General features: G+C 42.3%; 1 protein-coding gene across 1 annotated transcript; it reads left to right on the forward strand.

Annotated features, from left to right (window-relative positions):
- Positions 1-2,740: 2,740 nt before the first annotated feature.
- LOC117832637 (neurexophilin-1) lies at positions 2,741-27,277 on the forward strand. Its single transcript, XM_034711856.1, has 2 exons — positions 2,741-2,919; positions 26,429-27,277. The coding sequence occupies exons 1-2, from the start codon at positions 2,863-2,865 to the stop codon at positions 27,206-27,208; spliced, it is 837 nt and encodes a 278-aa protein (XP_034567747.1). The 5' UTR covers positions 2,741-2,862; the 3' UTR covers positions 27,209-27,277.

Genomic DNA, 27,277 nt, shown 5'->3' on the forward strand with positions numbered 1-27,277 from the left:
GTAAACACCGACTTGTTCACATGATAGTGCAAAGAAAAGTTTGAGGCAGACATTTTAGACTTCAGTTTAATAACCTGGAGTGCTTTTCTTTTAAGTCATCATTACGTAAGAGAGGGAAAGTGCTGTTTGTGTTTAAGTTAAAAAATAAAAGTCTTCCTTTCAGCTCCCCTTTATGTTTGTCTTTCTTCTTCACTAAGTAGACATTGCAGCACTTTTCATTACCGGTTATTTACTTGAACAATATCAGAAGGCTTTCTGAGGTTATTCGAGTGATTGAGCTCTAAAGGTCAAGCAGAGCGCAATCAAACACTCGGTGATGTCACTGAGGGGCAGTCCTGATTGGAGGATACTGGAACTGAATCAGATTAGCATAATCCTTCAAAAACTGTTCTCCAAAGATCATTTACAGTGACAGAGAAACGGTGCCTGAATGTAATGTTAAGTTTTACATATGTGATATAAATCTGCTGGATTTGACATTTAGGAGAACTGCACTTCTAAACTTCTATACGACCCCCGTGACGTATGATCACATCCTCTGATGGAGCTTCTCCTCCATCCTGGACCTGCAGAGGAGCCCACAGACACTAGAGGGCAGCCCATGCTCGTGTATTAACTCCACAGTCCCGGCCTCTGACATCTCACAGGGCTGTCTGCTGCCTGCAGCTCCTCATTCAAACTGAATTATACTGTGAAATAGGATTACGTGTCAAGCAATGCAATGATTGAGCACAATTGTTGGAGTTTGGCAGGAGAGAGGAATAGAAAGGAAATACACAAACATGGATTCCTATTTGTCACGCTGATGTGAGTCGTCTGTGAAACGACATTAAGATAAGTTGATCCCAGGTGTCAAATGATGGGTATCTTAGCATCCACACCGCCTTATCATTTCTTCTTTTTTTCAAGTGAGTAAAAAATAGCAGTCGCTTGGCTGTTGCTGTTCCCCAGAGAGGACACAGACTGAGTTACGGGCCTGTAATTATGTACAGGAGTGAGTGTATATGTGTGTTTGTGTGTGTGTGTGTGTATGAATGAACGTGCTCCGTTTTAAAAGGCGTTTTGTTATGGTTGCTGTTTTCTTCAGATTGTGGGCCGGGGAGCGGATCTCCCTTTATGGGTTTGCTGTTTCCTCTCCCAGAGAGCTCCCTGGTACCCTGGGCAACTGAAGAGGCTGGCTGGAATTATACAGAGACACGTTTAGAGTCTGAAATAATCTAATAAAAAAACAGAGCCAGGGAAAAGGAGTAAAAAAAAAAAAAGAGAGACGGGGAGACATCAGGCAACCTCCTAAGTCGATGAGCTCATTCCCATCTTTCATCAGCATCTCCTGCATGATAATGAGTGGGGGAATCTGTACGTGTGCGCACAGTCTGAGGGGAAGAACAGACTCCCCTGCCCCCAAACACTTTCATGTCTGAGTCACGCCAGATTGACGGGGGCCTCCTCTCCTCTCCTCTGGTGACCTCTCACCTCACGGGGTCAGATCCCTCAGCATTACTCCTGTCAAGCCAATTAACCCCTGAACTTAGATCAATTAACCCTTTTGCACCAGCAGCAATCAGATAACGCAGAATGCTTTATTAGCAGGTGCAGAAAAAGGCAGCAGATCAAGAGGTTTCAAATGGAGTTGATCCAAAGACAAAATAATGATGATAGAGAAGGTGCTAACCTGAGAGAGGAAGATGTCAGATAAAGGAGAAGAGGGAGGAAGAGTGGAAAGAAAGCTCATCCATGAGTCTAATTAAGCAGAAATGGAGCCGTTGGGAGCCAGGGGGAGCCTGCTTGGCCATATCTTGCATTTCAGTCCATTAACCTGCTCCTAATGAACTGTGTGTTATTGGGGGGAAAGTCTTTATTAATCACACCCAGCTGGCCCACAGCGTCCGTCGATAGTCGCCACAAGCTGGACAAACAGTCTTGAGTGTAGCAGCCTGCAGGAGGATCAGAATTCCTCAGTTAGCATATGACATGGGAGATGTTTGTTGTGACAAGTAGGATGTGAACACAGACTTAATCTTTTCCCAATCAATGATTTCCACCCACCCACGGTGATGATTACAGGCTCTCTGAAGAGAAATGCCCAATTCATTGTCAGCAGATTGGAGGAGCACGCTGAAACAATTTCAGAAATATTGCCAGGAATTGGAAAATTAAAACTTATTTTGTTTCATGTTTTTATTTCACTTCATTTAAAAGTCTGTGGAAAGATGAGATCAGAGGAGGGAGAGCTTGAAAGAGAGTAAGAGTAGAGAGATGCTGGGAAGGTGGAGAGAGATACTGTAGGGATAAGGGGAGAGTGAGAGAGAGAGAGAGAGAGAGAGAGAGAGAGAGAGAGGGAGAGAGAAAAGAGAGGTTCACACACATACAGAGGGAGGGAGAGAGAGAGGGAGTAGAAACTGTTAAAACGTGTGTGTTCGCTCTTGCCAGTCTCAGCATCGCTCAGTTCGTGCAGGAGGCTGCAGGTCAGGATCTCCACTCCAGATATGATCTACAAACACTTCCCAGCCGCTTCTCACCGAGCTGGAATCCCTTCACATGTTTGAATGGATGTTAACAGCCTGCTGCATATTCATGGATTTCTCATACCACAACTGATCTGACTCAAACCCGGGATTGGTTCGAGAAAGGACAGAAAATCAGAGGAGCTCCAAGTGGATTCCAGGAGGTGTTTTTTTTGGAAGCTGCAGCTCAGCCTGTGTTGGTGTTGGACATGGGACCGTGCGTGAGTAGAGAGGGATCCTGTGTCGGAGGGAGAGCATCTTCCTGAAGGAGGAGGAGAAGCCCGCGTGCAGGAGTTCTTTCTTTAGTTTTGTTTTATTGCTGCCGGGGAGGTGGAGCTGTGGGTTTTTACGCGCCGGAATGATGCGTCCCAACCGCGGCTTCATCCTGCTCCTCCTCAACGGAACCGCTTGTTTGGTAAGAGATATGAAAAAAGTCACGATGTAGTCTTCATGCATTTGGTTCCAAACGACCTCTTCTTGTGTGTCATCCACACAACACCTTGTACCTGCGCCACCAGGACCCACACAGCGTCTTGCATCCCATCTCCGCCCAAAAAAACTTCCAAAGTCAGGCATATAAGTCTACCTCAAATGTGCGCACAGACATGCAGCAGCAGTAACTGAAAGCTGTCATGATGCTGCAAAAAAAAAAAAAAAAAAAAAAAAAGAACGACAAGACATGCAGGTCGTTTGAGAGTCTTGCAGAGATGCAGAGATAATCCTCGCCTGCTGGGTTCTGCTCGCTGCTTCTTGAAGCTTTCCTTGCAGACATTTGTGTGTTATTCCAACCACAACTTAGAGTTATTAAGTCAGTGATATTCACTTTGACCCTGCTCGGCTCAGGTACGGCAAGTTGTACTATCACTATTCCCAGCGGACGCTCGTGCTGGCAGCGTGCGTATAGCGCACGGTGCTGCCGGTGTCCGTCACCAGTGTGCCCTGCTGTTTGCGTATTTGGAGCCACATCTGTTTTAAACTTTGCATTTATTCAATATAATTGGAACATGTGTAAAAGTATGATAGCCTACAGATTTTGCCTGAAGGGTTACAATCTAAGGCAAAAACTGGATCCGAGTCCAGGTCAGTGCAGCTGTCCACCTCTGGACAAAATAAGGAGAAGAGAGGAAAAAGAAAAACTGCCTCGGAATTAAAGAAAAAATGAAATGTTTGACCTGATTGATATGCAAACTATAAATAAAGGTCATTCGAGCTTCTGCAGGGTACCAAAGTAAAGGCAGCACTCTGCAGGAGTCCACACATCTGGCTTAAGAAAAATGAGACCACACACCATTTATCTAAATCAGCTTTCATTTCCAAATTACAGGCAGAGGATGGAGTTCTTTCTCATTCATAGATCTACAGAAATATGAGACCAGAATCTTTTATTTTGAAGAGAATTCATGCTGAGGACTCTCACCATTGGTGTCAGATTTGATCAGATACAGAATGCATACAGTCTCAGGTGGTATAACTTCCAACTGAGTGATACATCTCTGCAGTATACTATTCTCTGCATTCAAACAGAGATAATGTTAAATAAGGTAACATGAAAAAGTGAGCAGACTAAATCTTGGCACCTTCCTCAGGCCCCTCGCCGACCCATAACACCAGCTGTCGAGCAGCTTCTGTGGTCTTAATGAACACTTCCAGCATTACATAACCTTACAATCAAATTTGGATCAGCCGCTCCTCTTTCATGTTTGCCTGCAGTTTTATTAAAAAGCAGCCTTTAATGAGAAATCAGCTCTTGATTCACAGGAGAGAAAAACTGGAACATCCTTCTGCTCTGCTCGGAAAGCCCCGGGCTGAGTATCACAGGGGCCCGGCTTCCCAAAAAAAAAAAAAGAAGAAGAAGAAATTACAAGTACAGTCAGAGGAAATGTTGAAGTGAGGTTGAGTGCTTGTTTGATGCACCTGATTGTGTCTGCATCCCTCCAAGGACGACCTTGTGCTTTTCATATTAAGGTATTACTGAGGTGCTCAGGGTGGAGTAATGGCCCTTTGGAGAGCGAAAGATTAAACACACACAGATTTATTTGGCCGAGACGGAGCTGTTTCAACAGATCTGTGAGGAAAGGAGAGACCACACGCTGGTTTTAAAATATGGGGGGATGAACGCTTTTCAGCCGTTGTATAACTAGATACAAGAGTGTGGGATAATAGGCTTAACACGCACTCTTGTGTTGTCTGGGAGCATTTTTATGTGCTGCAGGGCTGCTGCCTATTGTAACACACAAGGTCTGTGCCTAATGATAATGAAATTAATTGGGGTTTTCTTTCCCTCTGCAGACCATGGATCTCTGAAAAAATGTACATGTCCTCCCTCAGCAGGAGATTCTGGGTAATTCATTAGCCCCCGTGACATTGATAAATTACACAGCAATTAATAAATTGAGTAACTTTTTATTATGAAGCAGAGCTGTGATTAATAATCAAACAAGCCTGCCATGCATTAAAATTCAATCTGGAGGATTTCTGCTTGTAAAAGAGGCCGCAGGTCTCGAGGGGCCTTTTCCCAATGACTCCTGATAGTCGACTGTTAGCACAAGGTGCCACTTCGTCTGTTCTTTGTGTGACGAATGATGTGTTAAAGATGTTAATTATACTTATTTTAATGGAGGCTTATGAATAATATAAAGCACCTCACTTGTGTAATTGACTGCTTGAGAAAATTGTGTTTATTTCCGGCGGCATTTGGAGTTATTTTTTCAAGTCTGTGAGCTGGATTTGTTTCAGTGTGAGAAGCTGATGTGCATTTATGAAGAGAGGAAGCATGTGTGGAGTATTTAAAAGGGATGGATTGACATTTTGATATGCTGTCACTGTCACATCAGTTAGCGGTGAGTTGTTGGTAAAGCTGTGCACAAAGGGGCCTCTTGTAATCATTATTCTCCTCATTGATCAATCTTTATTTTGACGACTCATCGATGATTCCTCAGCGTGTGAAACCGCAGGAAGCAGGCAGTGTTCTGACGCCTCAAAAAGCAGCAAGTTTCATGTTTAAGAAGCTGGAAGCGTCACATTTTTGGGCGGTTTTGAAAGAAAAAAAAAGATCATCTCTGTCATTTGATTCAACAACAAACTGCTTTACGTGTCTATATTATGAGTGTATGTGAGAATTGAAGTGATAACTACACACATGAGAGTAAACTGAGCTCCCATGACATGCAAAAGAGAGGCAGGTGCCTATATGAGATAAGTTGACACACTGGAAATGACAGAGCAGGTGCAGAGAGGTGTGAAGGCAAAGCAAATGAGAGCGAGTGAGGTAAAGATGAAGCTGATAAAAGAGTAAAAATAGAAAGAAGTTAAACATCTGCCTCATTGACAGTCATGACGGATTCTTTCTGCCTTTTGCTCAAAAACAGCCAAAAAAATACTCTTAATCCACACATAATTACTGCAGCAGGAGCACAGGATTGACAATCTGAATCCCAGAGAGAGAGAGAGAGAATTCTTAAAGGAGGCGAGGGGAACGGAGACTCAACAATCTGAATAACTGACAATCGAAGGATTAAATCATACGACCCTGAACTGGGCATTGAACTTTTCTGCTCCAGTGAACTGCACTTTCTCCCCCCCTGCAATTACACCAAATCATCCCACTTTACCTTGCAGTAAATGTTTGCTCCACATCAACATGTCTGCTAAAGTGGTTTTTCAATTTTCTAAAACCCAATCGTACGAGGAAGCATGAATGTTTGCACTAACAACGCTCGACACACAGAAGTGCTTCCTTTCTGCAGTTTTCTGGCCTTGCTGGCATGTAACCTTCATGCGCACTGAGGCCCACAGCTGCTGCTTCACTCAGGAATTTTCTAGAAAGGATAAGACCTCAGGTAGCCTTAGCACAGCCATGAGAGACAGGGTGGTTTTTTATACTCCCTGTGATTGTTTTTCAGTGCAGACCCAGGCATGGTCATCATACTTGGTAGGCCAATTTTCAACTCAGTTGCTCTTTTATGTGAGGAGATTTCATACATATTCCAAGGTTTATGCGCCACTCTCTTTTCTGTGACGAAAAAAATAAAGGAAACACGGGACTTTTTAAAATCAGCATCAAAAGATAAGCCAAACTTTTACTGCCACCCTTCATCTGACTTTGCTCCCAGCAAGGAAAGACGTTCTTACTTAACTTGGCATGTCAATTAAAAACAAAAAAAATGTTCTTACAATGACAAGGAGGGATTGTGACGAGGCTGCACCACTGTAATGAATCGTTACATCGCACCACAACAACAACACAGAAGACAGAATGCATCAAAATCAACGCATCAGCTGCCTTGTAGTTCATCTGGGAAAGCACAAGAGAGCATTGCGCAAACATGAAGCTAAAAATGTGAGTGTGAAATTAAAAAAAAGAACTCTAACCACTTCAGACTCCTCTCTGGGTTCCAGCCTGTCAAAAACTCTCACATTCACATTTCCAAGATACCTGTCCTCCTCTCAGGGTCCCTAACCTTGTCCAGCCAGATTCATCCCCAGCTGAGCAGAAACAGCACCTCAATCTTGAGGAAAACAAATAGAAAAAAAAAAACCCTCATCTCATACAGCATATATTGCACGCAGACGCAAATGTGAGACAGCAGCCGCAGAGTGAATACTAATTTTTTTCCTTTTTTTTTTTTGTGGTTTTCTCGCTCTCGCCAGTTTTTCTCTCTGCCATCATCGTTGCAATCGACTTGTCAGAGCTCGTAAGCCTCTCGTCTCCTCCTCACATCCCACACACGCACACGCAGGAAGCACAGAAGTCATTCATAATTGTTGAATTTCTATCAGGAGGGAGGCTTTTTGAAATGCACAAAAAAAAATGGCTTATTATTCCAGTGACATCTCTTCCTCCCCTGTGAGCATGGAGAGAACCGTGAGGATGTGAGAGGGACAAGTATCAGGTTGTGGCTTCTTCCTCAGCGGTCACACAATAACACACACACACTCCTCGTCATTAATTAAAGAGCCTCCCCACAGCATTCTTTTTAATATAGCATCAAATCTGCAGCTGAAAAAAGTCATTTAAATGTAGAACTCAAGCTGAATCAAGTTGTATTTAACACAAAGAAAACCAATTTATCTCATCGGGGAGAGCAACAGTTTCTTTGTGTAAATAGATTGTGTGATCTTGGAGGGAGACACAAATTGATGTGATGTGTTGCAGTAATCAGACGTAACAAGTTGTCTTGACTTTGTCTTAATTCAGTGATACGTGCCGGCTAATTGCAAGGCTGAGCACAGACTGGTTCTAAACGCTTCATTGATTGAGTGAAGATATGTCTCATTGTTTCGTCTTGTGTTTCATAGAGAAGACAAAGTGATGCCTCTTGGTCAGATTAACAAAAGGCCGATTAACAGAAAGCACCTCCTTCAATCTTGAAGAAACAATGCTGAACATTGATTTTCACAGCGTCTCAAATGCAAGAGCTTGGCGTCATTTTCATTTTATAAAACAATTAAATAAAGAGCAGTATTCACATGAGCACAAAACCCAAAGGCTTACCATATTTTTCACCCAAACTTTGTCCAGACTTTTTCTTGCAAACCCTGTTGTAAAATTTTCATGTGAGATCGCAGCAAAGGAAAATTCACAAGTGAGCAGGAGGGCTGATGACGCTCATATCATGCGACTGGTGCAGAACCAGAAGAGTGAGGTGTTGCAGATTGACTGAAACATCCAAAGTTGAGTTGATTTCAAGAACAGTGAAAAATCTCTGTCACCAAAACTGTCATCATGGCGAAAGCCTGCACTGCTTTGTGTGCCGTCATGTTGTGAACGTTGCACCGTGGCTCATGCAGTGTGCTTTTTAAACTGATCTCCCGCACTCCCACCCACCACCCCTTCATCAGACAGGTGCGGCTCCACGCTGTGGGGGACGTGTCAACAAGTAACTCTGCAAAATTTCCAGGAAGAGCTTCTGTAAAATTTGTAGAAAACTTTAGGAGTGCATGTGTGAAAGAGGCTGTTAGTGCAGCAACATGAGCTAATTAAATATGAAACAATGTGAGGAAGAAGACTTGAGTGATTACTGTACATTTTGTTTTCCAGTTGGGATGATTCAGTTATTAACTATGTCCAGAACATCAGACTACTTCCTGCAAAATCTATTACAGCTCTTAATAATGTAAATAAAAAACAGCTGTTTTCTGATAATTGCATGATAATTGTTTTTCATCCATCAATCTGTCGTTACGTACGACACTCAGAACAGGAAGCTCCATAATTTGCCTTTAGGTTATTTTGGTTCAGTCCAATTAATCAGAGTTTTATTGAAATCATAACTTATTGTAGTCAAGTGCAATATCTAAATCACAGAAGATGCATGTTTGATAAAGTAAGATTTATTTAAAGAGCACCTCTCAAGAACAGAAGTCACAAGGTGCTTTACAACAACAATAGAAAAGCATTAAAAGGCAAAATTGAGATTGCAAATACACAAAAAATATGACATAAAAACAGACACATTAAAAAAAGGCAAGTCTAAACAGATAGGTCCAGAGGGAGGCTGTTCCAGAGTTTAGGACCAACAACCTTAAGTTTTTAACCTGGTACGAGGCACAACCAATAAGCCCTGATCAGAGGACCTCAGAGTCCTGATGGAGAACCATCTGCCCGAGGAGATCAGGTCTGCTGAGTCAGTGAGCTCTTTTAAATCCCTTGTAAAAACATACTTTTATCGCAGCATCTTCCCTGATTTCATCTGAATTTCATTTGACTTTATTTTATTTCTACCATCTTAATAAATATATTTTAAAATAATTGTATTCCTTCAGAGTTCTTTTAGGGGAATTTTATGTATTTTAAAATATCCATCCATCCATTTTCTTCCGCTTATCCGGGGTCGGGTCGCGGGGGTAGCAGTCCAAGCAAATTGACCCAGACATCCCTCTCCCCGGCGACACTTTCCAGCTCCTCCTGGGGAATCCCGAGGCATTCCCAGACCAGGCGGGAGATATAATCCCTCCACCGCGTTCTGGGTCTACCCCGGGGCCTTCTCCTAGTTGGACGTGCCCGGAACACCTCTAAAGGGAGGCGTCCGGGAGGCGTCCGGGAGGCGTCCGGGAGGTATCCTTATCAGCTGACTCCTTTCGACGCGGAGGAGCAGCGGCTCTACTCCGAGCTCCCTCCGGATGTCTGAGCTCCTGACCCTATCTCTAAGGCCGAGCCCAGACACCCTTCGCAGGAAACTCATTTCAGCCGCTTGTATCCGCGATCTTATCCTTTCGGTCATGACCCACAGCTCATGACCATAGGTGAGGGTTGGAACGTAGACCGACTGGTAAATCGAAAGTTTTACCTTCGGGCTCAGCTCCCTCTTCACCACAATGGTCTGATACAACGCCGCACCAATCCGCCTGTGGATCTCACGCTCCATTTTACCCCCACTCGCGGACAAGACCCCGAGATACTTAAACTCCCCCACTTGGAGCAAAGTCTCACTCCCCACCGAGAGAGAGCAATCCACCGTTTTCCGTCATTTTAAAATATGTTTTATTTATTTATCTCGACTTGTTTTTATGATCTGCCTGTTTTATTTTGCTGCCCATGTAAAGCACTTTGTACCCTGGTTTTGAAAAGTGCTCTACAAATAAAGATATTATTATTATTATTATTAATAAAAGGCTTCAGCAGCTCCCTAATGTAGACTGGAGCCTGACCATTGAGCGCTCTGTACACAACAACAATTTTAAACTGGATCCTACATTTAACTGGAAAACAGTGCAAAGAAATGAGGATCGGTGCAACATAAGATCTCCTAGATGATTTGGTCAACAGTACAGAACATAAAGGAAAGACAGGGGAACTTTGTTTACACGGCACATTTCAAACCCAGAGGCAGCTCCAGTTGCTTTAAAGAAACAGCAGAAAGGTGAAAATGTTTGGAAAAGATTGACAGATTAGTCAAGAAGTACTGAAGTGCTGCGTAAGGACCCAGGCGTGAAAAGTCTGCCCTCCAAGACCCCAACACATACAGTATGACGTCATCATGATTTCTATAGTTTCTGCAGTAAATACTCAAAAAGTTGGGCACAATCCTGCCAATATCTCCCTGTCCTGATGGTAATATGCATCTGAATAATCATGTTATTTCTTCAGTGTAGTGAAGCACCACTTTTACAGAACCTGCCACTTTTATATTGTTCAAATACACAGCCCGACAATGAGCAAACAAGAAAGCAATATGACCCTGAAGAAGCGCTGGATGAGCAGCGCCGCCTGTCTTATAACAGACCACCTCTGTGGCTTCCTGCCTGTGCTGTAAAACAGCTTGAGTTATGCACGACCACAGCGAGAATGACCCCAGAGGTTCACCTCAGCCGGGACCCCCCTCCCCTTCTCTGTCTTTCCACACACCCCTCCCTCCAACTCCCCTTCTCCCCCCCCCCTAGGGCTCCCAGCAGACAAGGGGGAAAGACAGAGAGAGACAGACGGAGAGAAAGCATGCTCCCTGACACACTGACAGCCCTTCATATTGAAGCGCAGAGCTGTCCTGAGACAGAATACGCTGTCTACTCCGAAGGCAGCACAATTTACTGTGGCACTGCTCTCTGGGAGACAGAGCAAATCCTGGAAGAATATATGTAGGTTTGTCTGCTGGTTTCGGATAGTGAAGGGTGGATTACAGAGCACAGCTTAAAGAAAAATGACTCGTAGCCTCGGGTGGAATGAGTGGGTGTAACACCCAAGGGATCCAGATAAAGATGCGCTTGACTTTCACACAGAGGAATAACTAAGGATGGGAAAATCCATAACAGACGTTTTAATTTCACAAAGCTTCTGCAGGAGCTTACAATAGTAAAAGTTGTTCTTCTGCAATGTGAAAATGTTATGGAAAGTGTCACTATAGAAAGACACTTTCATTGTTTTAAGATCTGAAAGCATACAAACAGTAAAAAGAAAGAGGTGATGTGGGACCGGGAGAGGTGGATTTATTAAAAGGGGGGGAACACCAGGCTGCCAATGAGCTTCACTGATGCTGCAGGCCCTGAGGTTCACGCTGACCTCATCGTGGTGTGAGTGCAGCCGCTGGATACAACGCCAGAGCAATAGCCCATTTATATTCTCAATTCACTCGCAATCTGTAAACAGTCTGTTCTGCTTGAATGAACCAGGAGTGTGCAGTTCACCAGCGTGCTGCCCGGTGACGCACAGTGATTTTCAGGGTCAGAGTGGTGCACATGTCCAGACGAGGCACGCTGAGGGTCCTTACAGGGGGATTCCAATTAAAGCGCTGCAAAGCCACAAGGATCAGGGAGTTTGGCTGAGCTTGAAAGCAGAGCGTTTAAAGAAATGGATAACAGGAACATTTTGCTGCAGAGTACGGTGGGCTCTGTATTGAACTGAGAATGCAGTGCTGCAGAATATATAGGACAGCAACGACTGGCAATTATTTCAACCTTTATTTCTCCAGGAAATGTCAGTTTGAGCAGGCATGCAACTATTTACGCCTCACTAAACAGTGACCCTGCTGAGAGCTGCAGTGGTTTCAATTTGTAAGAACATTGATGACCTAAAGCACTAAATAGATTGTTAGGCAGCTCATTAAAAGGTGACATATGAGTTTAGAAAGTAACTCACACTAACAGTTTTCATATTTCTACTTCAGAGTTAAGGTCAGTTGAAGAAAGTACAGCTATGTGGGTAAAGTTAGAGATACTGCAGGCATGATCAAAATGAACCAACTTAACTTTAACCACCTGCAACAGCAGCCATAGCTTGGATAACATGCACAGGATGGGAAGCTAAAGTACTAATCTAATCATACTGTTGTTTTATCTGCAGCTAGCTTTCAAATTAAATCAGCAAGTTTCAGACAACTACTTCAAGTAACAAACACATTTGAAAGCCCATAAGCTACTGATAGACAACAAGTAATGTTTCCTGGTTCACTCAACTCATTTTTATTTATATATCACCTTTCATACATTCAAGCATGCGGCTTGAAGTGCTTCACAAAAGAACAGAAAGACAGAAAATATCAGCAATAGGTGAAATAATACAAGGTAAAAACAAGATCAAAGATGGTTATAGTAGTGAAATAATTAAAAGTTAAAATAAAATTGAAATACAATAATTAAGATAAAATCAATAAAATACTCAGATAAAAAGCATACAACAAAAAATCAAATAAAATCTGATAAATACCTTAAATAAAATATATTTTTATAATAAAAATAAAATAAAATCAGATAAATACTCTACAATGAAAGTAAAGTAACATAACATAAGATAGAGTAAAATAAAAGTAGAAATGATGCCAAAACAATCATTATAATGGTAATAATGCAGCCCAAGGCAAAAAAGAAATAACTCAAATTTAAAAGCCAGATTAAAATATTAAGTCTTTAGTTTCTTTTAAAAACACTCAGAGAGCTTGCCATTTTAATATGAAGAGGCAGAGAGTTCCACAGTTTAGTGAGCTTTTAATCAATATCTGGTTGCATGTACATGACCCTTCAGTCACTTTATAGCTAAAAGGTAAAAATATCCTTTAGTCAGTTTTTAACTAAAAGCAAAATACATGATAATATGTTAGCTATTATCATCATCGACGGATTCCCTGTACCCTTCTCCCCTCAAGTGAAGAGCCTCGGCGTCATTCTGGACAGCACTCTCTCATTCGCACCACACATTCAAAACATCACCCGGACTGCATTCTTCCACCTCCGCAACATCTCCAGACTCCGCCCCTCACTGTCCCAATCCAGCACCGAAATCCCGAAATACTTCCCGTATCGATTACTGCAACGCCCTCCTCACCGGACTCCCCACCAAACTGATCAACAGACTGCAAATCATTCAGAACTCGGCCGCCCGGATCATCACCCGCACCAAATCATCTGACCACATCACTCCTGTTCTCATCCAACTTCACTGGCTCCCTGTCCCATACCGCATCCATTACAAAAACCTTCTCCTCACCTACAAAGCTCTTCATAACCTGGCCCCCACTTACCTCCGCGGCCTCCTTCGTGAATACACTCCCTCCCGCTCCCTCCGCTCAACCTCTGCTGGACTATTAACAATTCCACCATCACGCCTCAGTACCATGGGTGCCCGAGCCTTCAGCTGCTCAGCACCCAGACTCTGGAACTCCCTCCCCCCACATATAAGACAGTCGGACTCCATAACATCATTGAAATCCCAACTCAAAACTCATCTGTTCAAACTGGCATATTCACTCTAAACTGGACTCTCTGCACCTCACTAGTTTTTAGTTTTTATTTATTACTTTTTGTTTGTTTGTTTGTTTGTTTTTATGATGTTTTAATGATGTATGCTTTTATGATCTGTAAGGTGACCTTGGGTGATCTGAAAGGCGCCCAAAATAAAATGTATTATTATTATTATTATTATTATTATTATTATTATTCTTCTTCTTCTTCTTCTTCTTCTTCTTCTTCTTATTATTATTATTATTATTATTATTATTATTATTATTATTATTATTATTATTATAGCTAGAAAGTGACTGAAGGGTCATTAACTCCTTCAGCTAGGCAACTTTCTATCAAAAGGTGAAGTCCTCTAGTGGCTGAATGTTACCTATCCATCCAGATTTTAACTTTTCATTACCCTTCAGACAGTGATCAATCAAAAACAGAGAAATGATAACAAGTGGTTGTATTATCTTCATTTGTATAACTTATAACATGCAACACACTAGATCTTATGCATCCATAAAACAGCTGCATGAAGTCAGAGGAAAATGGCTGCATTGTGAGTCCTTTGCTTAGTTAAAGTCATTTAAACAAAGAGCTGTCATCTCTCTGAGGGGCGGTATGAAAAGTGAGAAGACGTTAGCTGTTGAAGACTTTGAGCCAAGCCGTTTCTCTGGTGTCTTTTGGAGCAGGACTGCGATTCACACCCGCTGGCAGGAAGCGTTTCCAATGTTTCACAAAGTAAGCATTTGTGCTCAGATTTCACTTCCTTGCTCACATGCGGTTTTATCTCTTAAAGACTTCATCTTCCCAGGGGGGGCTAAAAAAGAAAATGTTCAGCAAGGAGAAGCAGCTTGGGATGACAGTTTTTGTTGATGTCCGAGGTGTGTGACATACGCAGGTGTGTTTGGAAGCTTTGTACTCTGCATGCAACCTGTGATGTTCCACGGAGCTTCAAAGCAATCCGGGATGCATTTCGTGTTCGCCATACATATGAAGTCACATCTGGACGGCATTGAAATGTCACTGAGGTGATCAGACCCTGAAGCATTCTGAGCGAAGCCACATCTGTATTAGGAGCATACTGATACTTTCAATGCAATATTCTCTGCCTTCTACTGATACTGTGAGCTCTTTCACACCGTTAATCTCAGAGCTGCAGAGTTAAATCATTGTCTTTTGATGTGACTGCTTTGCACCTTTACTTGCTAAATTAAACTGTCTTCCTCGGGAGCTTCTTAACGAACACGACGGCTTGGTTCTGTTGCATTTTTGTCCAAGGTTGAAACTTGGTGGCGTCAGATTTTTGTGCTTCAATCTTTCTTCCATAGACAGACTGAACTGGAGTCAGAAAGCAGCTCTAGGTTAGACAGAATTTGCTCGAACCTCCATATGACAATGAGAGTCCTTCCACCTTTTACCAAACAGGTGTGAATACTGCTTCAGCCCTTTAATCAGCCCAGACCCATCAGCCCCTCGCTTCATTCTCCGCTCTCCCCTGGGAGAAACCATCTCCCTCCTCCCCTCTCCTCCTTCCCTGCACTACCAACTTGTCAATATCTTATAATGTAAAAATTTGATAGCCAATTCAGAGACCGGCTTCTCTCCGAGCATACAAAATGAGCCCGAGTCCACAGGGAACCACACGTGAACCTATCCAAAATGAGCTGAAAGCAGCGTGAGGATGCAGAAATAAAAGAATGGATTGTAAGTTTAGAATAAAAAAGATTCAGTGCTGGTGAGCGTTCACCCACTGCAGATCTGACCCCCAAGAAGGAGGAGTAAATTATTCATTAAGAGTCAAATGGCTTGTTTCTTGTGAAATTACCTTTCTCTCCCTCACCTCCTCCTGGATACACACTAGCCAGAAGAATAATTAGTTATAAGGCCACCGCCATTTTCAGACTTTAATCATGTAACAGAGAAGTCTCCTGCAGTGAGCATATTAGATCTGGAGACGCGGGGAAGAGACAGAATGGAAAAAAAAAAAGAGAAGAAAGCATTGACGAACACTTAAGAAATCTGAGCTGCCTGGGTTCTTTAATTAAAAATTGATGTCATATTAGAGATGAAGATTTTAACTCAACAGTCAGAGGAAATGGAGTGCTTATTGAACTTGTTAGCTCCCGGGATGAGCACATGCTTTCAGGCCCCGCTGGGTGGTTCTGTTAGTGTGTTCTCTGTTAATCAATCAAACAATCAATCAATGCTGCATTCAAGATCATGCGACTGTTTTTCAGATTCATACACCGACACAGAAGGGACACATACACATCAGACAGAGACATTCGTACTTATTCATTTTAAAGTGAAGCAAGCCTTAAATATAAGTCATGAGTTAAGAGTCACATGATCTCATTAACTCATTTATATGAGCCTGACTCTTTATTTTCATTGTGCAGCTGGCATGATCATTGTCAGGTGAGAACATGTGGGTGTAAAGTAAGAATGTAATCAGAATGACGTGATAGAAATAGCTTTGTAAAGAATAGTAATGGTGATAAATCTTCATCATGAGTCCCAGACTAAAGGCTGTAACAATCTCATCTTTACTTCACCAGCTCGTCACTGACACGTCTTTCTAAAGATGAGACTGATGAGCTGAAAGACAACAAAATACTCAACCTCTTAATCATTCTGTCCTTTTACTCTTAGTCAAACCTCAACTATAGTATAAATCTGCTTTCATTTAAAAGTGACTCCAGGGACTTTTTTACCAGGAACCAGGTAAAATAAGCACATTATGTCACATACCTGATGTAACTTTGATATTGACTGCACTATATTTAAAAATGAAGAAACACCTGCAGTTTCATCTTCTCTAATTAATAAATTGGGACATGCAGATAAGGATAAAGTCTGGCAGCACTTAGTTTAATTCTGACTTTTTAAAATGCTGGTTTTTTTTTATTATTATTGTTGCTTTTACTTTTTAAATAACTTCTTAAGGTGCTGTTTGTCCTAATTTAACAAACTATACTGTGTAGACCAGGGACGTCAAACTCGTTTCAGTTCAGGGGCCACATACAGCCCAAGTTGATCTGAAGTGGGCTGGACCAAGCGTGCCGGATACGGCCCTGGTGGTGAGGCTTTCAGCAGTGTGTCTGCCCCCTGGTGGCTGGCTGCAGTATAGGTCAAAAAATCTGTCTCAAATGAATGGGGGAGCAGTCAAACTTTTAAAAATAAATACACGTCGTATGAATGTTTCTCACATCCGTATGCTGTGGTTATATGTAGATGGTATTTGACTGTTTTGTGTTCAAGGCCTCTTTTTTCTGCAAAGTTTATTTTTCTTTAGTTATTAGAGTTTAAAAAACGGGGTTTTACTTCCTGTTTCCTTTGATTCACAGCCGCCGTAGAACGAAACTTCAATGGGCACACAGCGTCTTGTGACGTCACGCTGTAGGGCGGAGCTTATTACAAAGGCTTCACAGGCTGTGGCTGCACAATGGCTGCGCCCAGGAGAGGGATTTTTTGGCTTCAGAACTGTACAACGGGAAGAGACGGAGCAACGCTGTCCATTTTTATTTACAGTCTATGGGCTGGACCAGTAAAATCACAACATAATAACCTATAAATAACGACAACTCACAATTTTCCCTTTGTTTTAGTGCAAAAAGGTACAAGTACATTCTGAAAATGTTCACATTTAATGAACCATCTTTCTACAAAAACAGCTGTTGAATTATGCAAACAGGAAGTAATCTATTTTCTCACTTTAAGAAAAAAAGTCCGGGTAAAAAAAAAAGCGCTGTTCAGGTGCGCTCCCTCAGCGCTATGATTTTATGCGACCCCCAGAGGACAAATTTGAAATAGTAGTTACTTTTATTGAAAAATTGCAGTTAATGTCTTCTCTGTCATTTTTTCACTTTGCAAAGTCGTTCTGCGGGCCGGATTGGAACCTCTGGCGGGCCGGTTTTGGCCCGCGGGCCGCATGTTTGACACCCCTGGTGTAGACTGTGTAGGTGCCAAAGACGACACACCCTCTTTTTCACTCTGTGACGGTTCATGAATTTAAGTATCTTTTTAAATTCTGTATTATTTCCCTAAACATGCTGACTGTGACGATGCCACTACAAGCACACTCCTCTTCACATTATGTTTTCAATAAGGATGTAAGGAAACACTCAACCCACAATTTGATTTGATTCCTGATTTTTGGCTCACGATACAATTCTCTAACAATTTTCAAGAAAACTGGATTGAACTCAAAATTGAAATAACTATTATTCTATTTCAATTCAGATATTTTTTTATTCTATTTTATTTAACCTTTATTTTACCAGGAATAGTCCCATTGAGATACAAAGTCTCTTTTTCAAGGGAGTCCTGGCCATGACAGCAGCATAAAAAGTTTCACAAATAGAACAGGACAAAACATACAGTGACAAGTAACTATTACATTGATTTATAAATTAGTAGTGTTAAGCTCTAAAACATGTGCACAAGCCGATCAGATCATCCTTTATCCTAGTTTTGAAATCCTCCAATCGAATTAAACAATCCAGTTTCAGGCGACCCTGAAGCTCAAACCAAGAAGAGGGAGCAAAGACATTAAAAGCACTTTTACCAAAGACAGAGCAAGTCTGAGGAATGACTAAAAGAATTTGTCCATGGGATCGGAGATGACAGCCACTGACAACTTTAGGAGTCAATAAGGAGCATAAATAAGACAGCAGCTCCTGGAGTATGGCCTTATAAAGAAAGACATACCAATGCTCCATTCTTCTGTTGTATAAGGAAGACAAGCCTACCTTCTCATACAAGATACAGTGATGTGTGCGGAAACCTAAACCAGAAACAAACCGCAATGCAGCATGGGACACTGAGTCCGACATTTTCAGAGAGGCTGAGGAAGCATGCATATAAAGAACATCACCAGAGTCAATTACAGATACAAAGGTTGCTAGAATGAGCTTTTTACGCGCAGCAAAGGAAAAACAGCGTCTGTTTCTATAAAAGAAACCCAACTTCACCCTCAGTTTTTTAGTAAGACTCTCAATATGATGATTAAAAGAAAGATTTTCATCTAAGAGAAAACCCAAGTATTTAAATGTTGGGACACATTCGATTTCCTCATTTGTGGAGGTGAAAATCTTAGACTCATTTTTCACCGTCCTCTTGGACTTGGAGAAATACATCACCTTAGTCTTGTGGGCATTTAAAACCAGCCTTAGTTTACAAAGATTCATTTGTACTGTTAAATGCAGCTTGCAGTTTGCTAATTGCACTTGATACGGACGACGCTGAAGAGTACAAAACATATGGATAGTTGATATATGTATTTTTTGTCTTATATTTCTTTGTAAATAAAGTAATCCTTCCATTTTGAAGGTGTGTTGTCACTCAAATAAAACCACTGCACACTTTTTTTCAGCACTTTGCAAAAAAACTCAAAATGACCGCACAAAAATACCTTGTTGGAACATTTCAGAACAATTATAAAGACATGGAAAGTGAACGATTCCCAAATGGAAGTAATAAATATTAAAGCAAATAAGGTACATCTCTTTAAGTAAACTAAAGTGCAGCTTATGCTCCTGGCTTGGAATTGACATGTTTTTCTTCAGGCATATCAGGGAAAGCCAAAATGCTGCCGTACCTCAGACTGTAAACACAAAGGTGCATCCTGACCTGCTCGGTCTTCACCTGCTGCCACCATGTCTGTTACGCTCAACTCAGCGAGTGACGAGAGAGCGAGCAAGAGACTTAATGATGCTGAACAAGCGGAGTGAAATGCAGATAGCGCCTTCTACTGTTTAAAAATAATATCCAGATACAAATGTTGTTGAATCAATTTTAATACACCCTTATTTGTATTGCTTTTTTACTGTCTTGTGATACATCCTTACATCCCTAGTTTTAAATGTTGTGGAGAGCATGTAAAGTTTTACTCTTCTTATTCATGCATTCAATCCATGTAAAGATGGATAACAAAACATTTATATCAGTAGATCTAACTTTGATGAAGTGTGCCTTTGTAAAGTTATTTCCTTCATTAATCAAAATTACTTTAAATCATATGTATGAAGCTGGTGAGATAATAAATCCTGCCGTTACTGCAGACAGCATCTTTGTGTGTGGCTGCTCTGTGTCCCACTAGAACATCTCAAGTCGTCAGAAGGGCACTGGTGTCGTCAGCAACACATTTTCAGGCAACCCTCATACTGAGTGTGACTCCTCTCCATGGTAACCCTAACCCAAGAACGTACAGAGGCTATGCTCTGCTGTGATTCGCTGAGATTGATGCAAGTTATTGACAAAAATACATAATCACACAGAACCCTGCCAGTATCATGGGTCCAGATTATCAATACACACTCTTCTCAGTGTGATAGATTCAAAGTCTGAAGGTGCACAGGTGTGCGTCTTATCTCTGAAAATGATCCCACTCTTCTGGTCTCGTGCTGCTCTGTTCCCGGCTCCTGCTTCAGTGAGAGTTAGAGCTCAGATTCCAGTTAAGTGGCTCCCTGAAGTCAGTGCTACAGTGCGGCCATAGTGTGCTTGAGTCACCGGGGGGAGAGGGGTTAAAGCGTTGTACCTGTCACTGTAACAGGCTGATTATTGCCTGTGGAGCTGGCAGGCTTGTGCGGATCGCTCCCCTCCCCACGTTCCCCCTGCGAGAGAGGCCCGAGGCCCGTGCTCACTGAGGCTGAATGACTCACAATTACCACAGCGACGGAGCCCGCAGCCACCTCCCATCCTCTCCAGCCGTTTCACTGACTCACTTAGCGCACATGACAAATTACAAAATCACCCTGAACCTCCGCCCCCTCACTAAGACCTGATTGCCCATCGCCCACACTTTGCCTTCAGTACTTAAAGATGGGATACATCTTGCCAAGCTTCATGAAACACAACAAACTAAGTCTCAAGCAACTTGTTCTGGCCTTCCCAAGCAACATTTTACAGAGTTACTCTATGGCGCATATTTTAGTGTGACCCAGTGAACAGCATACCCCTGACATTACTGCTGAAACACTCTGCTGTTACACATCTTTGAAACTCATTAAAAGTCTTCTCTGGCGGCTGAAAAGAGATATTATTTGTGGTGCATCATCAAAGGATGACTTCTTGCACTGTATTTTAAATAGGGAAGAAAGCGAGTGGCACCAATACCCACAGCAGACATTATATTACTCAGCTCTTAACAATACAGTGTCAGGGTATGCATAATAAAAAGTGAAAATATTACACTAAAGTAAAGCAATGCATTCATCTTTTGGTTTCACGGAGACGACGGTGAAGTCGTACTCAAGACACTATTTCAACTTGCTTACATTGCAGAAGTCAAAGCTGGGAGCGCGCTGATAGTTCAATCTTACACCCCATATACTCTCCTAGTTAAACGCAGAGTGGCGAGAGAGTTGTAGCAGTTTGCAGTTTTCCAGAATGGAGCCGAAAAGTAGAGATGGCTGTAATATTTAATGATGAAAAATATGTTGCTTACTGCTGCATAACACTTGACCTCTGAGAGCTCAGAGATGCACTGATGAGCAGATTCCTTAGTGTTCAAAAACATGCAGACGGCCTGTAAAATACAGCGCTACAGTTCCCCTATTAAAACATATATATGCAATTATTACACTGAAGACATCAGAGACCTGGACATCAACACAGCATGTAATCTCTCCCTGCAGAAACCATCACAGCTCCGTTTTCTCCTCATTTTCTCAGAGCCATTTTAAGCTCATTTCAACATTTGTCTTTGACAATGAAGCCGCACACTGAATCTGACACCTCCAGCAGTGCTAGACACTTAAATCTTCTGTTCAACAATAGCACAATGCTCTCACACTCACTTCGTCTCTCCTCCTGCAGCCCAGCCTCAGACAGAGACAGGGACGCCTCCCTCAATATGTTGGCTCCAAACTGCAGTATGTTTCTGCTAAGATAGGAGTTTTAGTTCAATCCCAGAGTCACTCAAGAGGAGGGGGCGTCGCAGGGAAAGCGATCAGCGTCCTAAAAGCAAAAGGGGCAGTTAAATAGAAATCGAGAGCAAATATTTTTCAAGAGCCCTAAAGAGGCGGTTTGTAGGACACCACAGGGGCTCTTAAGCTAGCAGAGTGCTACCCTCTGTGCCCAGCAGTCTGCAGCTCAATGAGGAAGAGAAATCAAATACAAACTAGTCCTTCAATAGGAGGCATGGGGAAAGGCATGCACGTCGTTAGAGTCCTCTAGTATGGCCTCGGCTGCCCCTGAAGAAAAAACAATGAGACGACACTAAAGATGGAAGTCAGCACGTCTTTGGATGCTCTGAATTTTTGTTAATAAATTAAGAGATTGGGATTCTTAAAGAAGCTATCAGAACTGATAAGAGGAGCAGGGGTGGAGCCGGACTTTAATGACATGGGGTACAAGACTTTAGCTACAGATGCATGAGGTTTATGTGCGTTTATTTATCTCCAGATCTAGCAGGGTTCCCACTCTTTTCCAGAGATCATTTTCCAGGACATTTTCAATGATGATCAAGCTGGTATGACAGTCCATAATTTAGTTCCTAATTTAGTTCTTAAATAGTCTAAAATGTTCCTCTCAGTGGAAGTCTACATTGAAAGACATGCAGTCTATGGATATCCATGAAATAATCTCTTACATGCTTAAAAATTATGACAAATTGATTACAGAATAATGCAACCACAGATGTACAGCACTTCACTTTATTAGTGCAACCAAGTAACAATGATGGGCAACATCTCAGCTTTCTCTTTTCTCAAAAAATATTAAATTAGCTAAGTAAGAAACAAAAGAGCCTGCAAAGGAATCTGGAATCTGCTGAAATAAATAAATAAATAATAATAATAATCAGAGGATCAGTGCTTAAATTGACCTAAATAATACTGAATGACAAAAATGGCCACAAATGTTGAATGGGGATGTGTTTTTTTAACCGTGTCAGGTTGCACTCAGTCATGTTGGAATAATTTTCCAGGACATTTTACTTTTTCTCCCATTTTCCAGGTGTTTTCCAGGACTGGAAAACTGTTGACCAGTTTTCCAGGTTTTCCAGGTTTTCCAGGATGTGTGGGAACCCTGTCTAGTTTCACTGCTGACATTAAAGGATCCAGCTGTTAAATTCATGTGTAAATTTTCTTTCTCTTTCTGGCAACACCTGAATTATTTCAAATCATTAAGGAGTTAAAAAAGAAGGTTATTTGTCCAATTTAACAATTAAAAGTGGAAATGTCAAACTTAAAGGAAAATTCTCACCTGTTCCACAGCCTTGCTGGAGACAGTGTGGTGAGCATGATGTTGATCACACTCATGTTTTTTGGCAATGTGTGGAAAAAGTACTGGGATGAAGTGTGGAAAGGAATGACAGGAATTTTAGGTTATGAACTTCCTAAGACGTGTGAAGTGCTGTATCTAGGAAAATACACAAAACAAAGACATGTACCTGATTGGAATACTACTACTGGTATCAAAGAAAGCTATAACAAGAAAGGTATAGAGAAATCAGAGAAACTGGTTGGACATTGTGGAAAAACTACAAAGTTCTAAACTGGAGAACTTTACACACAATTTAAGACTTCAACAATCTGCCTGCTAAGGAAAATGGAAAAAATGGACTGACTTTATAACACGTCAAAACCCATCATTTTAAAGGAGGCTAAACTGATGTATGTTAACTGACACCAACGTTTGCTTAATGTGTTTATTTTGATGTAACCTCATCAAGAAAAGCAAATAAAATATTAAAGCCGCAAGCGGCGATGAACGGGCCCTCGCACACCCGCAGCCACCACCTATGCGAGCCTCCGCCACATGTAAACCCCCGCCTGATATTTGCCACCACATGATGTCAAAGCAAGATCTCAGAGTATATACTGCCTGTGTCCCTTGGATGGTGCAAATGTTCCAAGTTTTTGGCAGATTGCCAAGAAAACCTCAAACTTCAGAGTCTGCCACGCCCACAATTTTGGTCTGAATGAAATGCCTTTAATGGTTTTACAAACGTCAATATGTCTGCTATAGAATGTGCCTTGTTTGAACTGAATTGGAGAAAAACTCTAGGAGGAGCTCTCAAAAGTATGCACCCTTATTTGGGCGTCATTCTTCACATTCAAAGCTGTATGTGCGTTTGATGCCCCGCCTCGACGCCTGCCACGCCCACATTTTTTGTCTGATCAAAATTTGTTCTGCTAATTATTTCTCGTTAAGGTGTTTTCTATAGGTTGCCCTTGGTTTGGACTGAATCGGAGAAAAGCTCTAGAATTTAATAGCGAAAGTATGCACCCTTATTTAGGTCCCATTTTTCATGTTCAAAGCTAGGTGGCGCTCTTCCTGTTGAGTTTGGGATATGGGTGCAAGAGGCTTTTTTGTGCGTCCTGATAACATGAATATGCGTACAATTTTTCAAGCATGTAGCTTAAAATAACCCCTATGGGGAGGGGTTTTTGAAAACTATAGGGGGCGCTAGTGAACACATTTTTTCGACTTTTTTTGCGAAACCCATAAAATGTCGCAATTTTTCCCAGCACTGATGAGTGTGTTGGATGAGGTGAGATTACGTGCATTTTAAAGTCACAAAAATCCATTTTCCGACATTTTTTTTTTTATGCGCCGCCCCAAAGTCCGCCACGCCCACAACTTTCGTCTGAACGGAATGCCTTTACTTTGTTTTAATCATCAATGGGTTTCCTATAGAATGTGTCTAGTTTGGACTGAATCGGAGAAAAGCTCTAGGAGAAATGAGCAAAAGTATGCACCCTTGCACGGACCCATTTCGGCCCATTTTTTCATGTTCAAAGCTAGGTGGCGCTCTTCCTGTTGAGTTTTGAATATGGGTGCCACTGACTTTTTTGTGCGTCCTGATGCCATAAATATGTGTAAGATTTTTCATGCATGTAGCTCAAAAAACTTGATGCGTAGGGTGTTATTTTTACCTCTAGGGGGCGCTACTGAGATTTTTTTTGCGAGACCTATAATAACTTGCAATTTTCACCAGACCCGATGAGTGTGCAAAAATACTTGCGCTTTCATTAACGTTCAGGGGTCCAAAACTGCAATCTCCTATAATAATAACCCTTAGGTTAACAATAGGGCCTTCGCCACCAGCGGTGCTCGGGCCCTAATAAGTAAAAAAAAAAAAAAAATGTGGAAATGTCATGTGCAGTATTGAAATGCATTAAAAAGTTACAAACAGCCTGATGCAACACGCCCCAAAAGGTCTCTAAAGACACAAATAGTCTTCAAAAACTTCAGGATTTTTGGGAGGCAAATGGGGGGTGCGGTCACCCCTGGCTAACCCTAAGATCCACCCCTGAGGAGGAGGAAGTCTTTGTGCCAGAGGGTTGACTTAGCTGCAAACAAGTAACAAGAGTAGAGGGTCTCAGGTCTCTGAGGTAAAAAAAAAGGCCAGATGAAGGGAAAATCTGACCCCTCTCCTGTGAGCCCAAACGCCAAACCGCAACCACATCAGCGGGAAAACCCTTCGCCAAGGCAGTGGAAATGCGATCGTTGTTATGAGAGGAAATGCAAGTTTTTAGAGGGACAGAAAATCAATATCACTGACTGACTGCCGAGCGAGTGAACAAATCCGAGCGAGCTTGAAAAACCTGCATAAGATGGAATAAAAATGAGTCAGACTTAATAATCCCGACTAAGCCTGTGTAAGGAAGCGCTGGCAGTCAAGACAGTAGATGGATCAGAGCACAGACAGGAATGCATGCATTATGCATAGTTGTAAAATCTCCCTGGGTAGTGCGCACATACACATACACACTCACACACACATCCTTCCGCTCACATTCGCATCACTTATTGTTCGCTTTTACTACAGTGTTAAACACACACAAGGCGAGTGTGTGTGTGTTCCCCGCTGTGAGAATTCAAAAGACATTACGAGGCTGGATTCTTCCATGGCACATTGGACAGAAGTTACCTGTTAATTGATCACATTGTTTGGTAATTTCCCATTATTTTCCTCTCATTCTCAAACCCAGACAAAGCCACAGCTTTCTAATGTATTCAGACTCCCACAGCACTGCCTCAGAAGCAGGAAAGCTGCGTTTTGAAACAGGGAACACAGCTTAGTCTACTTTCTATTTCAAGTTTCTTCTTTAAGATTTTATAGGAGAACAAATTCCTCTCCAGTTAGAGGATCTTCAAGTGACCTTTTTTTTATTTTGCTCACTGGAAAATGGGGTTCTTTGAGAGGGTGAAGGTAGAAATGAGTGTTTCATAGCGTGAATTCTGCTCTTCTGGACTCTTTTAAAAGTGCATAAATCAACCTCCAACCTCTGCTGTCAGAGAAACAACTCTACAAAGCATCTCTTAATGACACTGCTTTATTCTTTTAGAGTATTACAGCCTCTGTGGAAAATTGTCCCCCCATAGAAATATTGATTAAACTGCCCAGACACCACCCAAGTAAAAGTCTTTATGTGAAATCAGTTTTGGCGTGGATTTTCTGTTTGAATCTGTTCTCTGATCCCTCTGGCTTCGAAGGAGGCATATGAGCCCATTACTGGTGAGCTTAGGGATTTACATTGGCTCTGTGAAGACTACACATAAAGGAGTATTTTCTCCCACAGCAGAGGTAAACAACAGAATGTAATAATAGCAATACCTACAAAATTCCAGCCTTTTATTTATATATATATAACATTGATAGAATGTCAAGGCTACTACCAGTAGAGGTATGAACGGTAAATTAAGTATTGATTAGATCTTTAATTTCTTTTCTGTCCACGTTTCTTTCTACCTCGCAAATAACTACCTACTTTCTTTCTCTATTTTCTTCTTCGATCCCCTCCTCTTCTCTCTAGGTGGCCCTGGGTCAAGAAGACGACTCCCCCAGCACCAAGAGCTCTTCAGACGACTCCTCCTCGTCTAAGACAGTGGGCCTCCTCACAGGGCAGACTCCCCTCTCGCCCCTGAGCCGCTGGATGCTCCACAGTAAGAGCAGAGCAGCTAACGCCACCTCTCTGGAGCTGCCCTACCGCTCCCCGGTCCCCTTCGCCAAGCAGGAATTTTCCAAACAAGAGTTCTGGGAGATGTTAGGCAGCGATCTTCTAAAGCCTGACTCCTCCAGCTCCAGGGTCAAACGGCGGCCAATCGTCAAGACCGGCAAGTTTAAAAAGATGTTCGGCTGGGGAGACTTCTACTCCAACATCAAGACGGTGAGGCTTAACCTGCTGATCACTGGCAAGATCGTGGACCACGGGAACGGCACGTTCAGCGTCTACTTTCGCCACAACTCCACGGGCCAGGGCAACATCTCAGTGAGCCTTGTGCCGCCGGTCAAGGCCGTGGAGTTTGATCTGGAGCGCCAGAGCGTGGTCTACCCAAAGGACTCAAAGATCTTCAACTGCCGCGTGGACTATGAGAAAGTGGATCGCAGCAAGCGCACCTCGCTGTGCAACTACGACCCGTCCAAAACCTGCTTTCAGGAGCAGATCCAGAGCCACGTGTCCTGGATCTGCTCCAAGCCTTTCAAAGTCATCTGTATCTACATCTCCTTCTACAGTACGGACTACCGCCTGGTCCAGAAGGTGTGCCCGGACTACAACTACCACAATGAGATGCCCTACCTGCCCTCGGGGTAGAAGGCTTGTAGAGGGGGAGGAGAGGTGGGAAGGGAGAAGGAAGAAAAAAAGGGGGTGAGAAGGAAAGAC

The sequence above is a fragment of the Notolabrus celidotus genome, chromosome 20, assembly GCF_009762535.1.
Source record: "Notolabrus celidotus isolate fNotCel1 chromosome 20, fNotCel1.pri, whole genome shotgun sequence".
NCBI lineage: Eukaryota > Metazoa > Chordata > Actinopteri > Labriformes > Labridae > Notolabrus > Notolabrus celidotus.

Bases quoted from the DNA above. Each gene is read 5' to 3' on its own strand.
- LOC117832637 (XM_034711856.1), top strand. From the start codon at position 2,863: ATGATGCGTCCCAACCGCGGCTTCATCCTGCTCCTCCTCAACGGAACC. The intron at 2,920-26,428 runs GTAAGAGATATG...TCTTCTCTCTAG, and splicing joins TCAACGGAACCGCTTGTTTG to GTGGCCCTGGGTCAAGAAGA.